We start from the raw sequence: 16,730 nt of genomic DNA, 5'->3' as shown, positions 1-16,730 counted from the left end.
ATGTAATATGGATTTATGATATGCAAACAAACTGTGAAACAGATCGCAAATAAGTGAATTCTTAATGCACTTCTTACATGCTTTCTGTAATACACAGAGGCTGACACACACTATGCTGCCAGAATCAAATCAGGTCTTCTTTCAGAATTTTTTTTTTTCAATTAACAGTGGATTTGGAGTGTTAAAAGACAAACATATAAAATGGAATTTGTAACTTTCAGACCCTCTTTCTTTCTGAAGATAGGCAATGACAAAAAAGATTTTGAAAATTTTCATACTTGCAAAAAACATTTTTTTCCTGCCCATCCAAAATGTCTGGTAATTTGTTTTGTTTTAAAGACCGGGATAGGAAAAAAATGTTCCCTTCCTCCCTTTCCTCTCCACAAATATGTCTCTATAGTCTGATTAGTGTTTAAAAAAAAAGTTGTGTATAGAGGTGGGTTGGGGTGCGTGCAAAAAATCCCAAACAAATGTATATGTAAAAAAGTTACTACTGCTACTCCTTTACCAATTTAAAGATTGTTTAATGTTTAAAAGCAATTACTTTATAATTGCTTTGAGGGCAGCATTTAACTATCTGCATGTTCATCCAGCAGTTTTCCAAAACTAAGTGTCTTTGTTCTTTCACTTACAAGAAAAAAAACTCATAAAGTCAAGAGAAATTTTACAACAAAACCTGATTCCCTCCTACAATAATATATTAATTATGTCATCACTATTTTAAAAAATGTTTTAAAGAGAATTCCTATGTACGTTTTCTATTATCATTATAATTGAAAACATGACTTTGGCACTAACTATACGAATCTACTATATATTTTAAAGAGTTTGATTTTTTGATCAAGAAAAACTCTTAAACTCCTCTTTAAACTGTAAGAGTTTGGACCACCACACACAGTATACAGTTTCTTCTTATCATAACTTATAGCAACATAAGGATTTGACTATGCCAGCTAAAGGAAATGGGATTGCTTCTCATAAAACCAAACAGAAACAAGACAGAATCACCAAAGCAAATACAGTCCTCAAAACTGACGTAATTGAGCATATGCTGAAAGACTGAACCAAGATTAGCCACAAAAATAGGATGAACTTAGAATAGGACTGCTTCTCAATAAACCTTACAGAAAAGAGATAAAACAGACAAATCTTGAGTAGCTGTGCCAAAACAGAGTACTAAATCAATGCTTAAGATTTGAAAACTAGGAGATAATGTTACTGGAAAACAAATTGACTCTAGCCTTTTTTTGTTAAAACATAGCAAACGATAAGAGTTTACAGGGATGAAGAAACAAAATACACTTGATAGAATTTCTGAATTATGAACTGGAGCAACACCAGGTGAATCTGCTGGTATTCTATAAAAGTAACTTCTCTATGTCAAATGAGGATGGATAAAAACCCTAATTCTGAAGGGAGGAGGGAAAAGAATCCTATTTTATTTAAATTGCTAATTTATTTACATCGTTTTAATCTAGATGTTACTAGTTCTTTATTTTTAATTATATAGCCTTAAATTGATAAAATAGTGGCAGATTTACCATTGAGCCAATTGATCCCTGGCACCAGACCCAAGTTCAGAAGGGCCCTGTTTGATCATAGTGATAGAAATGTAGCCGTGTTAGTCTGGTGTAGCTGAAACAAAATACAGGACTATGTAGCACTTTAAAGACTAATAAACCATCTTGTTAGTCTTTAAAGTGCTACATAGTCCTGTATTTTGTTTCTGTTTGATCATAGGGAGCCTAAGGTACCCTGGGAGCTATGTTCCCTGTAAGCTGTGCAGCAGCGTGGCAATGCAGTTCCTAACTGAGTCTTGCCCAGAGGTTTAGGGCTTCTGCACAGAGCGCTTCCTGGCTGCGAAGAAAGAGTTACTCACCTTGTGCAGTAACGGTTGTTCTTCGAGATGTGTCCCCGTGGGTGCTCCACTCTGGGTGCTGGTGCGTCCTCGCGCCGGCGACCGGAGACTTTTCTAGCTGTTTCTGCCGCGGCGCGCAGGCGCCGTGGCGCCCTCTAGTGTTGTTCGAACTGAAGGGCGCCTGCGCGCGCGCAGCTCCTCCGTTCCTTCTCTACCCACCAGAGCATCAGGCTCCAAGCAGGGGAAGGAGGGAGGGTAGTGGAGCACCCACGGGGACACATCTCGAAGAACAACCGTTACTGCACAAGGTGAGTAACTCTTTCTTCTCCTTCGAGTGGTCCCCGTGGGTGCTCCACTCTGGGTGACTACACAGCAGTTGTCGGCTCGCGGAGGTGGGTTTGGAGCCGTGTGGTAGTAACTGTAGACAGCACTGCTTGCCCAACCGCCATAGAAGATGCTATCGAGGTGGAGAGAGCATAGTGTTGTGCAAAGGAATGGTCGGATGACCAGGTAGCGGCGTTGCAAATGTCTTGTAATGGTACATTATGGAGAAAAGCGGTCGTGGCAGCCACTGCTCTAGTGGAATGAGCTGTGATAAGTCCAGGTAAATCTTTGTTATATAAAGTATAAGAGGTCTTGATGCAGGATGTAATCCATTTAGAGATTCTTTGAGATGAGACTGCTTGTCCCTTGGATCTGTCCGCGTATGAGATGAAGAGTCTAGGCGAGGCCCGCCATGGTCTCGTGCGATCTATGTAAAACGCCAAAGCTCGTCGGACGTCGAGAGTGTGCCACACAGCGTGGGACGGTTCAGTGTGTGGTTTAGGAAAGAATGCAGGTAAGTGTATGGGTTCATTCACGTGGAAGGGAGAGAGTACTTTGGGTAGGAACTTAGGGTGAGGTCTAAGTACCACCCTGTCCTGTAAAAACACGGTATATGGGGGGTCAGCCATCAGAGCTGCAAGCTCACTCACCCTCCTACTGGAGGTGATGGCGACTAGGAAAGCCACCTTCATCGACAAATGAGAGAACGAGCAGGTTGCTATCGGCTCGAACGGGGGTTTTGTGAGGCTTTTGAGGACATGGTTGAGGTCCCAAATGGGGACTGGCGGACGAACCGGAGGAAAGGTGTTCTGCAGGCCTTTGAAGAAGCGCTTGGTTATTGGGTCAGCGAGGAAAGAAGAGCTTGGAGGGTGATGGTGGAAAGCTGCTATGGCTGCGGCATGGACCTTAATAGTACTAAGTGCTAGACCGGAATGTTTCAGAGAGAGTAAGTAGTCCAATAAGTCATGTATTGGAGCAAGGTGTGGTGGGTCTGCATGAGTCTGAGCGTACCATAGGGAAAAGCGCGTCCACTTGTAGCGGTAGGTCTTCCTAGTAGAGCGTCTGCGACTATTAATTAATATGTGTCTTACTTGTTCTGAGCAGGCAGTTTCGGCATCATGGAGCCATGAAGGAGCCAAGCGTGGAGCTTCAGCCTGGTGATGTCCGGGTGAAGGGTTTGACCGTGATCTTGTGAGAGGAGGTCGCAGCGTGGAGGGAAGGGATACGGTTCTGCTATCATCATTTTGAGGAGGTAAGGATACCATGTTCGTCTGGGCCAAGCAGGTGCCACCAAAATCACGCGTGCCTGACTCAATCTGATCTTGTCTAGGACTCTGTGCAGAAGTGGGAGGGGAGGAAAGGCGTAGAGGAGGGAGGCGTTCCATGCGATGGAAAGGGCGTCTCCGAGGGAGTTCCTGCCCAGGGCTCCCCTGGAGCAGTAGAGGTGGCACTTGCGATTGTTCTTTGTAGCGAAAAGGTCCACTTCTGGATGGCCCCAAAGACGGAAGATCGGTGTGAGGGCGCGTTTGTCGATCTCCCACTCGTGCTGGTCCATGAATGTGCGACTTAAGGTGTCTGCTGTGACATTGAGTATTCCGGGAAGGTATACTGCAGAGGGGGTGACCCCATGGGATAGGCACCAGGTCCAAAATTTGGTGGCTTCCGAGCATAGAGAAGGGGAGCGAGCGCCACCCTGACGGTTGATGTAATACATGCATGTGGTATTGTCCGTCATAATGGTAATGGTCTTGTGAGCTATGTGCTGAGTGAAATGCTGGCATGCGTATCTGACTGCCCGTAGCTCGAGAATGTTGATGTGGAGTGCTTGCTCTACGAATGACCATTTGCCTTGGGCTGTGATGGTTCCCAGATGAGCCCCCCATCCCATGAGTGATGCGTCTGTTATGAGTGTTAGAGTAGACGCTGGACGTTGAAAGGGGACACCGTGTAGCATGTTTCGAGGGGTTGTCCACCAGAGCATGGAATTGATAACGCGAGGTGGGATCGCAACATGCTTGCTCATTTGGTCTCTGAAAGGTTTGTATACCGTAGCGAGCCAGGACTGAAGGGGCCTCATGTGGAGTCTGGCGAGATTGACGACGTAAGTCGTAGAGGCCATGTGCCCTAGGATTTTGAGGCAATGGCGGATCGTGACAGTAGGTGCCGCCTGTGTTGCTCGGACAAGGTCGCATATCGTTGCGAACCTGTGATCGGGAAGAGTGGCCCTTGCTGTGATTGTATCGAGGAGGGCGCCTATGAATTCCAGTTTCTGTGTGGGACGCAAAGTGGATTTTGCGTAATTTATGTGGAACCCGAGACTGAGTAGGAGGTCTATTGTGGTGTCTGTCATGGCCTTTGCTTCTTGGAAAGACGCAGCTTTTATGAGGCAATCGTCCAGGTATGGAAATATTATGATGCCTTGGCGTCGGAGAAAGGCCATTACGACTGATAGGGTCTTGGAGAATACCCTGGGAGCCGTAGAAAGGCCAAACGGGAGTACTCTGTATTGGTAATGTTGGGTACCCACTATAAATCGTAGAAAGCGTCTGTGAGCAGGATGAATTGTAATATGGAAGTACGCGTCTTGAAGGTCGAGAGCCGAAAGCCAATCGTGTTGGTCGAGAGAGGGAATGATAGTTGAAAGGGTAACCATCTTGAAACGGTGGTATGCGATGTATTTGTTGAGGCGCCTGAGATCTAAAATGGGACGCCAGCCTCCTGTCTTCTTCTGGGTTAGGAAGTACGTCGAGTAGAATCCCCGGCCGCGGAATTGTGTTGGTACGTGTTCTACTGCGCCCAGTTGAATGAGGCGTGAGACTTCCTGTAGGAGTGCGGTTTCGTGAGAGGGGTCCCTGAAAGAGGGAAGGGTAGGAGGGTGGTTGGGCGGGGTAGAGGTAAAGGGGATGACGTAGCCAGACTGGACTAGATTCAAAACCCACTTGTCCGAGGTAATGAGGGACCATTGGTGGAAAAAGGCTCGGAGGGGGTAGTGAAATTGTAGGGTAGCTATCGGGAGGGTCGACGGATTGGCCTCCTGGCTCTCGACCAGGCCTTCAAACCTGCTGCTTGCCAGCCGGGGGATGAGGTGTGGCATGTTGCTGTTGACGCTGAGGTCTACGGCGAAGTGGTCTTTGTTTACGGAAATCGTATTTGGGCTGTTGACGGAATGGTTCCCTGGGCCGTTGGTAAGGCTGATATCTATTCCTTCTAAAAGGAGGAGTGTACATTCCTAGAGTTCTAAGGGTTGTACGGGAGTCCTTCATAGAATGTAGCACCTCATCGGTCTTGGATGCAAATAGATTGGTGCGATCAAAGGGTAAATCCTCGACCTTTTGTTGAAGGTCCCTAGGGACACCAGAAGGTTGTAGCCATGACATTCGGCGTAGGACTATTGCGGAGGCTGTAATTCGAGCCGCAGTGTCTGCCACGTCCATGGCTGACTGTAAAGCTGTGCGTGAAATGGCCAGGCCCTCCTGCATAATGCTACGGAGGGTTGGGCGTTTATGCTCCGGGAGATGTTGAAGAAGGTCCTGGAGCTTCGCGTAATTGGCATTATCATAGTCTGCCAGCATAGCGGTATAATTGGCCGCTCTAAGGAGTAGTGTGGAAGAAGAATAGACCTTTCGGCCCATAATATCCACCTTTTTGTGATCCCTGTCTTGTGGGGTTGATCTTAAATTAGGCTGTTTACCCTTGTGTCGGACCGAATCTACTACCAGGGAGTTAGGGGGTGGATGGGTGAACAGAAAGTCCATATCCTTGGGAGCGATAAAATATTTGCGGTCTACTCTCTTGTTTGTTGGTGTAATGGATGCTGGCGTTTGCCAAATGTTGTTGGCTGGGTCCATAATAGCCTCATCCATCGGGATGGCGATTCTGGTAGCTGTTGGGGGTTGAAGTGAGCGGAGAAGTCGATATTGTTTGACCTGGACCTCCTGAAGATCTTTTTCTTGAGCTAGTGCAACTCGTTTAAAGAGCTCTTGAAACTTTTTAGTGTCATCTCCCGACGGTGGGGCATCAGTGGTGACCGCTTCGTCTGGGGAGGAAGAGGAGTTATGCACCGGAGATCTGGTCTCGCCGTCAGAAAGTGAATCATGGCCATCTGAAGGAGCAGGAGAGTTTGGCTCTGTAGCTGATGTGGTAGCAGGAGGAGGGGCTGGAGGTGGCCTAGAGACTGTAGATGAGGGTCGGTGGTGAGACCTCTTTGGGTGTGGACTCCACGGTTGCCATTGTGTGGCGTATGGTGGTGGTGGATATGGGTATTGGTGTGGATACCATTGGTGCGGGGGGGGAGGGTATGCGTACTGAACCGCAGGCATTTGCCAGGATGGAAGTCTTTGAGACGGGCTGGAATGTTGTGACGAGAATCTGCTTCTAGGTTCGGTTCCGATGCCACTAGCTGAAGAATGGTGTGATCTGGTAGAATGGATGGAGGAAGTCGGGGATGGCGGTGCCGACGAGGTGTGACTCCGCACCGGAGATCGGTACCGACTTCGGCTGTGAGAGGGTGCCGAGCGGTGCGGTTTCGGCGGTGATGTCGGTGCCGACGTACCTCTCTGCACCGAGGTTTTACTGGATAGGCTTTCGGTGCGGGCTTTCTTCGGTGCAGGGCCCGGTGCCGTTAGGTGTTGTTTCGGTACCGAGCGCTCCATAGACGGTGCCGTCGGAGCCGATGACGGCTTAGGTGCCGAGGCGGCCGGTGCCGTTGCCTTTTGATTCGGCTCAGAATGAGCTCTCTTATGCGGTGCCTGCATCTTAGACCGCGGCGCACCAGAGGTTCCCGGCATGTCCACAGTGCTCACCGGCGATCCTGAGGACATAGCTGAGGCCGGAGGGAGAGCAGATTTTGGTGTCGCCGAGGAAGAATGGGTAGGAGGCTGATCTTTCTCCATACCCTTAGCTTGCTGAGGCGAGTCGTCTGAGGAGGGACGGAGCGACTTCTCGTATAAGAGAGTCGTGAGTCTGTTGGCTCTGTCACGTCGCGCTCTGGCTGTTAGCTTAGAGCAGTGCTGGCACTTCTGCGTCTGGTGTGCCTCCCCCAGACACTTAATGCACGCCGAGTGTCCGTCGGATGCCGGCATGGCGTCCCGACATGATTCGCAGCGCTTAAAGCCCGGCGAGCCGGGCATGAAGGGCTGGGGAACAAGCGGCGAACCGCAACCGGGGAAAAACTTTTTTTTTTTTTGGTTTAACTGGTTAGGGGGGGTCTAAGAACTTGGATAATGAGGAAAGAGGGGGGTAAAAACGATAATTTTTAACTGTTTTTCTCTGACAGATTTGGCAGAGAGAGAGCTCCGTCTGCTGCCGAGGACGGTAGAGAAGGAACTGAGGAGCCGCGCGCGCGCAGGCGCCCTTCAGTTCGAACAACACTAGAGGGCGCCACGGCGCCTGCGCGCCGCGGCAGAAACAGCTAGAAAAGTCTCCGGTCGCCGGCGCGAGGACGCACCAGCACCCAGAGTGGAGCACCCACGGGGACCACTCGAAGGAGAAGGAGAATTTACTCAACAGCAGGAGCTCCTTGCACTAGACAATGAGCATGCTAGTAGAGACGAGAACATAAGGAAGAGGGAAGGAGTAAGTATGTGGCTGGGACTAGAGGGGAGGGGAGTTTGGAGCATGCAGTAAATATGGGAAATGAGAGGTTTGATTACAGCTGATTACAGAAGCTGGGTTTGCCTTCAGTTTCCTGTGAGGAAACCCAACATTCTCCTCTAGGTTCCTGGTCTGGGACAGAAGAAGTAAACTACATGGGGTAGGTGGGGGGAATGGTGGATGGTGCTGGCATCTGTGCGTTGAGGTGGAGACAGAGGGGAGTTTGTTTGGGGTGTTTTAACTTGCTCCCATCTGGACTGCAGGCAGCAAGAGCCAAACTGTCTGTCTCAGCAGAGAAGCCCTAGTTCGGCTGCACACACAGGACTCACTCCTGCGCTAGGACAGACTGTATGGAGTGGTGCCAAAATTTCAGGAGGGTTAAAAGCTTTTAGGTTTGATACTTTCTGAATACTGGAACAAAAGGCCTACCTCATGATATTGGCATGATTACATTTCAAACAAAGTTTATATAGGTGTTAATGGCTTACGGTGAGAAAGGAAAGAATTCTTTTAACAGATTTTTGTTAGTTTTGTAGATATCTGCAAAATCTGATCTTTCTGATTTTTTTTAACTCTTGTGTCACTAGTTAATACATGGTAAATTGTTAAAACTGAAAGAAATTTACCATGGAACCTGTTTAATTTGTTTAGTCTTTCAAATGGAGTTGGATTATGGACAAGTGTTCTGGGGGCTTCCACTCTTTGAGTTAGTGACACACAAGGTGAAAGTTTCAAACCAGAACTTCTATCTGTTTTACAGATTTGTTTCATTTGCACAGAATGGATCCTAAACATTCCCCAGAGAAAGTGTATAAGCCTGTGTGAATGCCTTTCACTCCCCTTTCTTGTGTCAGTAAATACTGTATTAATATTTTCAAGGAGATCTTGACTATTTCTACTGGACTCACAAATTTGTTTAGCATCTTAAAGCTGTGCATATTTCTTAGCCTTTTACTTAATGGCCATGTCTTTGATTTATTTATATAGCTATTTTCAGTATGCTCAATTTTGGTATGTTTATTAGCTTGATTTGTTAGAAAGGATGACAATACATGTACTCCAAGAGAAGTGTTAGTTTTCCTTTTTTGATTTCATATTAAATAAACATCTTAAGCACTGCTCCTCGTTAATTAACTCTTTTTATTAATATAACTGTCTTCCATACCTATGGACTTTAAAATATATATTTATACCTAGGTTTTTTGTTTGTACTAGGACACACTGATCATCCACATACAACCTCAATATTGGTGGTGCACATAAGAAATTTCAACCAGTCCAAGGATCAAAAATGTTAGAGGGAACACTCCCTGGGATCTGTATGGCCAGCTCCCTGACAAGAGAGCTGGCCCTGGAGCAGGGAATGGACTACATTTCCCAGAACTCTCTTGGCTACTAGCAACAGGAAAGAGAGGAGGAGAGAGTGAGGGACGCTTTTAGCTGACTGCTAGAAGAGGTTGATGCTTATGAATGGGGAACATGTATTCACAGGGATTTGGCCCAGACCTCATCCTCAGAAGCCTTCCCCAGACTTTATATGGGGTGCTAATGACCATTTTTCACTGATCCAAAAAAAAATAATTTTGTGGATAATGCACCTCTATCTCAAGCATAACAAAGAAGGTATGTGGACCCCACCAGAAGGGATTTGACTCTATTCTCACAGCCCTGGAAGCAGAAATGGGCTTTTCCTTTCCACATTTATCTAATACTCAGAAAGGGAATCTAACACCTTCTAGATTGAACAGGAGTACTCTGATTTAATTTGGGCTACTATTACATGATTTTTTTCTAAAATCCAATATTGATCCACTGTAATCTGTTGTAGAAAAAGTAGGATAAAATTGAGCAACAAATGTTGCCAACTTCCCAGTAGTAACTTGGACTAGAGTTGCTATTTTCAACTGCCATTACCAGGTTTGGATTTTTTTGTTTTTTGTTTAAGTTTTCTTTTTTTAAAAAAAGAAGACAGTAATATTGCACTGTTTTTTCCCTACAAAAACAAAAAGAATAGAACAAAATAAAAGAAGAATATAAGTTGAGCAACCTAAACTTTTCCTCATTACGTGGGACAGTCTTACAATATGGATTCAGACATCCCTCCATCACACTGAAAAATTTTCTATTTTACTAGATGCTGGGGAAGGGATGACAGAACTGATCAGTCAGTTGTCGGCTGTGAAACTTTTTTGAGCTGAGACCAGAATCGCATACAGTGATTGGTAAGATAGGATGGTCATAGAGACATGACTACAGAATATCTCGATAACGATAGAGATAACTCTGTGGGACATGTCTCCTGATCACGATGAAATTTCTGCTTACAGATACAGTGATAAATCCACATGGATGTACAACTCAATGAGAAACTGGGGGCTGAGGTAGCAGTATAAAAAAAAGACTATGCAATCTTGGAGAGATGTGTGATCAAAATGAAATACTTCCAAGACTCAGTTCCGAATACACTATAGCACTGTCACACCAGGCCCACTATACGTGGGTGCACAAATACATTTGGCACTGGGCTCACAAAATGTTAATTCAGCCCTGAAAGTAAATATTTTCTTTCTTTAATTAGTTTCCTGTTAGAAGAATTCAGACTTTGCACAAAGTTTTTCTGCTAAGAAATTTTGAACTAAACTGCCCTCTCTCAGGAAACCTGGCAATGTGAAATTGACTAAACTTATATAATTTTGGTCAATAGAACATTGCTGCTGTTGGCATTGATAGAATGGTGGCACTGTACAGAATTTTCAGACTAAATCATGCTTAAGGTTATTCTTGGGTTGCTTCATAAAATGCCAGACAACAAAGAGTTCCCCCTTGATTGGGAGTCAAATTTAAAACCACAACAAAGTGATAGTATTTTTATTTGCTATATGATATTCCAAACCGTATTAAACAAACTCATCAGAAAATTACATGCCTCAAGGTATTATCTCTGAAAGCAATAACTACTATAATGTTGTTACCTGTAACATGATGTGTAAACCAGCTATTCCATTTTACAATAAAAATGGAAAAATGAAAGCTGCAATTTCCTTTTAATAAAAAGATCACTTAACTCACTGAAGAACTACACTGCATTTGCAATATTAAATAAACTACATTTCATAATCAGAAAAGGATATATTATTGAAGCTTAGCTTTGGATAAGTAGGAATGTTACCCATGCCTTTACTCAGAACAGGTGTCTCCTAAAAAATTAATAATAGTGGAATTGCTTGATGCAGCACTTCTGAGCCATCTCTTTAATTATGCATGACTGCACTGCTACCTGCATAAAACAGGCCTAGAGACACACAGACAGCATCTCAGTTCTGAGATTTCACAGGTTACATTGCCAAGTAAACAATCTGATATTCATAAAAACATGAATTCTGTAAGGACAAGAATATATCAATGTTAGTAAGTTACAAAACAAAATAAAAGTACATCAATACACCACACCCCAAAAATTATAAGGGGGGGAACAACTACACATATCAGACAAATATAACAAGGTGTACATATGGACTAGCTTGCAAGGTTTACAGCCTTACAGTTGTTTAATGCCAAAAACTATTGTCAGAGAAGCTTATGGCAAGAGCTCGGTTCTCACTGTATGTTTCTGATTCCAAAATGACCTGGAAATCATGCAAGTAAGGTTTACAGAGTTAGAGAACTGAGCACCCTGAAAATGTAAGATTTTCAAAGCTAACTGGAGAATTTAATCATATACATTCCATTATAAAGGCAATTTCCCCTCTTTGGATATTCACATCTCCACACCAAATGCTGTGAATGACCTTTTCCAACTTGACTTGATTAGTTTCATTAACACTGGGCATGTTTAGAAATCGTTTATTTCAATAATTGTGTAACATTTACACAGTTATTCAGTACTTCCCCCGCAAGGGCAGGCCTCTTGCTACCCAGTGAAGCAGCCTCTGTCCATGTTAGTCCCCAGCTTACCAGAAGCTGCTCTGTGGGATGCTGGAGCAGCAGCACAGGTAGCAGGCTGCTCCCCTGTGAGCAATTCCTTTAAAACTCAAACCGGCAGGCTGGGACTGAGCTAGCCCACCGGTCCCTGTTTTAACTGCAGGGCACATGGAGGTAGAGGGTTGTTGTGGTTAACTGGGTACATTAACCAATAAGCAATTGCTTATCTGTTAACCAGTTAATGGCTACTCAGCTAGCATCCCTAATTAACACAGGCAACTTCTTCCTTATCTATACTGCTTCTGTAACTTCCTTTCCAATTCATCTAATGAAGTGGGTTTTACCCACAAAAATAATAATAAATCTATTACTCTTTAAGGTACCACAGGACTCCTCATTATGAATTTCATTGAAATTAATAGGAATAGTCAACTATAAAAATTTCAACTATATTTTTTAGAAACCAACTTTGCAGTCTTTCAAGATAAGAAGCTGGGAAAGCATATTTGGCTGTCGTGCATGAATATAAAAAATGTATTTAAAAAATATAAGATAAAGCTTTGACAAATTAAAAGGATAAATGATTTTTTCTAGTTGCTAGTTATGCAATCTAGAATTGGGATTTTTCTGATCCATGTATGTATATCAGGCAGGAATAGCTAATTTTATTCTCTTAAAAAAACAAACACACAACTTTGGGAGCCACCAAGAATCATCAAGGTGTCCAAAGCAAAATAAAATAACTGTGGGATCTTCATTAAGCTTCTTTTCCCACTTGCCTTCCTTTTGTCTGTCATGCTTACTTGTTGCCTTTTTTATCCATTTAGGTTCTAAACATGTAATGATAACCATATGGCAGACTCTGCAGCCATGAAGAACCCTGCTTCTTTAAATGAAATCTCGTGGACTTTGTTCTATCAGCTAATTTCTATTACCTTATGCATGATTTTAAATTATTTAAATTTGTACCTACTCTAACTTTACAAGCACATTGAGTTTTCACTAAAACATAACCATTAACAAGCCCTACCACAAGTCCATTTCAATTAGTCTCTTGTGGTTCATTTGCAGAAATACCTGCAATGTTGAATATGCATGCCTTTTCAGAATTCAATATACAAGAACTAGAAATAAGTCAAATGCAGAAATTACTTTAAAACCTTCCAGCTCAGAATCAGAAACTTAGAAGGAATAAAAACAACTTACTATGTAGTTCGCGATGTATCACATCTACTAGATTTGGTTCATCTCCCCACCAGAATATCCATAACTCCTTACAATCCGGTTTGACATCACGACGCCACACACACAGCAAATTAGCCTGCAGGCAGCGGATGAAGCTTAGCAGAATTGGATCATCCTGGGCTGGGGCTGAGATGATAGGGCCACAATCCCCATGACCTTCAAAATTGTACCTACGCCATTTGATGCCTGTGAGTTCAGCCTGATGGAAGGGAAAAAAAATTATTACTTCAGTTTGCTTCAAAAATAATTTATACTCATGGTCTTATTTTTTTTTTTCTGTTTTTGGATTTCAATTCCTGTGTTTCATTTCTCAATTGACAATGATAAAATTATTGCTAATATGAATAAATACTTTCCCAGGCACCCCCCACACCCCGCTTCCTCTAACAAAAGAAGACGCAAACAAGCTTTTAGAGTAAATAAAGAAAACATATTTAGGAGGAAAACATAATAAAAAACCTAGTTTAACCCTAGATTCATTGTTTCACAACAACCAAGTTGACAACACATCCAGCTGGGTTACTGCATTTCCCAAATAATTTATTAAACTTTCTGTTATGGCTCCCCTTATGTTAAGTGTTGTATAAATGGACACAATCTCTGCCCTGAACAGTTCACAATCTAAGGCCCTGTCCACACTTCATGGTAAGTCGATGTAAGTTATGCAACTTGTTTAACTTCAGTCAACAGAGTTTACATTGACTTACCACGGTGTCTACATTCCACTCTGTTGATGGGAGAGCATCTCTTGCCCAACATCAATCTACTGCTCAATGAGAAGGAGAAGTTCTCACCCACTGACTTACTGTGTCTTCACCAGACCCACTAAATTGACACTGTTTCTGCAATTGATGCAGCAACATCAATTTAGCATGCAGCAAGACATGTGCTAAAAGTCAAAAACAGAGGAAAGGTATGAAATAAGGATTAAATATGCAATGAAAAGGAATACCGTGAAGAACTGGTGCAGTTTTGTCAACTACAGTAAAACTCCAATAGTCCAGTATCCAATTGTACAGCACTCCCGACAGTCCAGCATCAAAATGGCTAGAGCCGAGTGAGTGCGCTTCAGCAAAAAAACGAGTCACAAGGCATCAGCAGCATCGGCTGAACCAAGTGAAAAGGGTAAAAAAAAGTTACAAAAACTGAAACATTACTGTATACAGTATGTACAATAAAAAGGGTTAAAAACACTTTATATACAGTAAGTGTGTGTGTGTGTGTGTGTGTGTGTGTGTGTGTGTGTGTGTGTGTGTGTGTATATATAACCAGTTTATAGTACCTCCTGATAGTCCAGCATATCCGATCCGGGACCACCTAGGTCCCACAGCTTCCGGATTATCAGAAGTCTACTGTATTGGGTTTGCTGGTTATAGGTTTTAAACTTTTAATTAGAGGTATAACTAAAGCAATAAGTGGCAGTTAAAGGAATTAGTAAGAGCAAGTTAACAAGAAATGGAAAAGGCACAGTCACAGCTCATCTACCCAACTGCGCAGGATTTTGTAGGCCTCGTGGCAAAGATGAGTCTTAATAAGGGATAAGAACAGTGATAGCTAAAAATATGTTTCAGGGTATCTTTTCCTATGCAGCCCGTGGGGGTGCTTTAGGAGAAAGGGTATACATAATTAAGATGGAAATAGTGGATTGGAGTAATAACCGTGATGTAGTGGGGAAAGGAAAAGTAACACAAATCTAAATAAGATGCTGATGTGGTAAGAGTGATGACTGTAACCTAAGTATTTTTAATCAAATTGAGAAGAGTAAAGTTTCAGCAGTCAAGCACAGAAAGGAGGAGCTGGCAGTAGTCAATACATGAAACAAGAAGAGCATGAACAAGTGATTTAGCTATGCTGACAAAGAAAGGAGATCAGGTTTCAGAAATATCATATGGGAAGAAGTGAGATCTATGTGGATTTTAGAGAACAGTGCTGATCTAAATGACAGAGAAAGCACAGAAACAAGAGAACCAAAGCCCATTTTGGCCACACTGAATGTAAGAAAATGATTGCATAGCAAACAAAAAGATTTAAGATAGTCTGTGATGCCGGATTAGAGGGAGGGAGATATTAGTAAAACAGTAGAGAGCCAAATTTATGAGTCATTGCCACAAGATGAAAATCAAAGTCAGGTCCATATAAAAAAAAGTCACAGATATAGAGCCTAAAGAGAAACAAAAGATGGGAGATCAAAGATACAGTCTTGGGAGATGCCTAAAGAAACCAAGAAAAGAAAAGAATTACAACCCAATAAACGCATAGAAAGAGTAATTGAGATAAGACAAAGCCACAAAAGCCGGTAGAGGAATAATTTCAAGAAGCAGGGAGTGGCTGACTATCAAAAGTCACAGAGAGGTTGAGGAGAATAAGGATAGAGTTCAGCATGGAGATTCGGCCAAAAAGGAATCTTTAGATTTTGCTAAGAGCGGTTTCAGTTGGAAACTGAGGGTGAAAGCTACGTTTGGGGAGGCTCAAAGATGAAAGGGGAGGAAAACAATTGTAGCCAGCACTTTCAAAGCACTTGAAGATTAAGAGAGTTTGGACAGCAGCTTAAGGGTTAGGTAAGTCAAGGTAAATGATTTTTTTAAGACAGGGAAAGCATACTTGTACTGAGAGGAAAAGTATTTTTCCGCTTTACAAAAGAGGAAATGCAAGGAGAGAAAGTGAGAGAGGAACTTAGAGACATTAAGGCCACATCTACACTGCAGGCTTCTTGCACAAGAACAGCTGTTCTTGCGCAAAAACATGTGGAGTGTCACAGTGCACGCACATTCTTGTGCAAGTAAATTTACAGTAAAGCATCAAAACAACAAAGGGCTTCTTGAGCAAGAGTTATTCCTCTCCCTTCAAGGAATAAGCCCTCTTGAGCAAAACCTGTTGCGCAAGAAGGCAGTGTGGATGGGCAAAAGGGGTTTCTTGTGCAAGAAAGCATCCACAGTGCCATGGACACTCTTGCACAAAAGCACATCTCTTGTGCAAAAGCACATGGCAGTGTGGTCACGTTCTTGCGCAAGAACTTTGCACAAGAAGCATGTAGTGTAGACATAGCCTAAGAGACTGGGGGAAGGTGTGTCACTGGCACAAGAAAAGAGACTAGATAGAAAATCTCACTGTCAAGTATAGCTTTGGAAGAGAATAGAAAAAGTGTGGAGCGGGGAACAGACACACCATACCAGATATGACTGTTTTTCTATGAAGTAATCTGCAAAATCTGCGAAGACAAAAAAGAAGCATGGAGGACTGTGCTTGAAAAAAAAAAAAGTGATTGGGAAAAATGAAGGACTTAATGATTGTAGAGAAGTAGAGGTATCTACTTCAGCAGGTGACTGAAAACAACAACAAAAAAGTGAATTTACAAGGATGCAAGTCAGAATGGCCTCAGAACTTCCACCAAAGATGATCTGCAACACTGTAACAATAACAGAAAAAAGTAGATGTTGGGAGTAAACTTGCTGCTGACAAGACAGACCCTGTAATGAGAGAAAGCAGCAAGAAATGGTGGAAATATGAGAATGGAGGGAATTGACAACTAATGTGTTTGCTAAAAGTTTTGCCAAAATAGTTATGTACTAGCTGGACTTAGCTGGCGTTGCCCAGGAAACTGGAAGAACAAAATTTAGAAAAGCAGAAGCTGGTTCTGACAGCCTCCAGCCACACCGCAGCTGCCAGTGCCTGATATCTGGCCATGATGGTAGACTCCCATGCTTTTCTACTGCTGCATAAAGCAAAATCTCTGACTCAAAAAAGAGGCATTGCAATGTTGAGAATCAGAGCTATTTGAGTTGGCAAACTT

General features: G+C 43.2%; 1 protein-coding gene across 2 annotated transcripts in view; it reads right to left on the bottom strand.

The window, feature by feature from the left end:
- MED13L (mediator complex subunit 13L) overlaps positions 1 to 16,730 on the bottom strand; it is a 379,146-nt gene that overhangs the window by 326,507 nt on the left and 35,909 nt on the right. For both annotated transcript variants that reach the window (XM_075898186.1, XM_075898187.1), the window contains exon 2: positions 12,902 to 13,139. In XM_075898186.1, coding sequence (XP_075754301.1) covers positions 12,902 to 13,139 — 238 coding nt within the window. The remainder of the gene's footprint in view (positions 1 to 12,901; positions 13,140 to 16,730) is intronic.

The sequence above is a fragment of the Pelodiscus sinensis genome, chromosome 15 (genome assembly GCF_049634645.1).
Source record: "Pelodiscus sinensis isolate JC-2024 chromosome 15, ASM4963464v1, whole genome shotgun sequence".
In the NCBI taxonomy this organism is placed as follows: domain Eukaryota; kingdom Metazoa; phylum Chordata; order Testudines; family Trionychidae; genus Pelodiscus; species Pelodiscus sinensis.
Note: the sequence above shows the minus strand (reverse complement) of the source record. Positions and strands in the feature narration are given on the sequence as shown.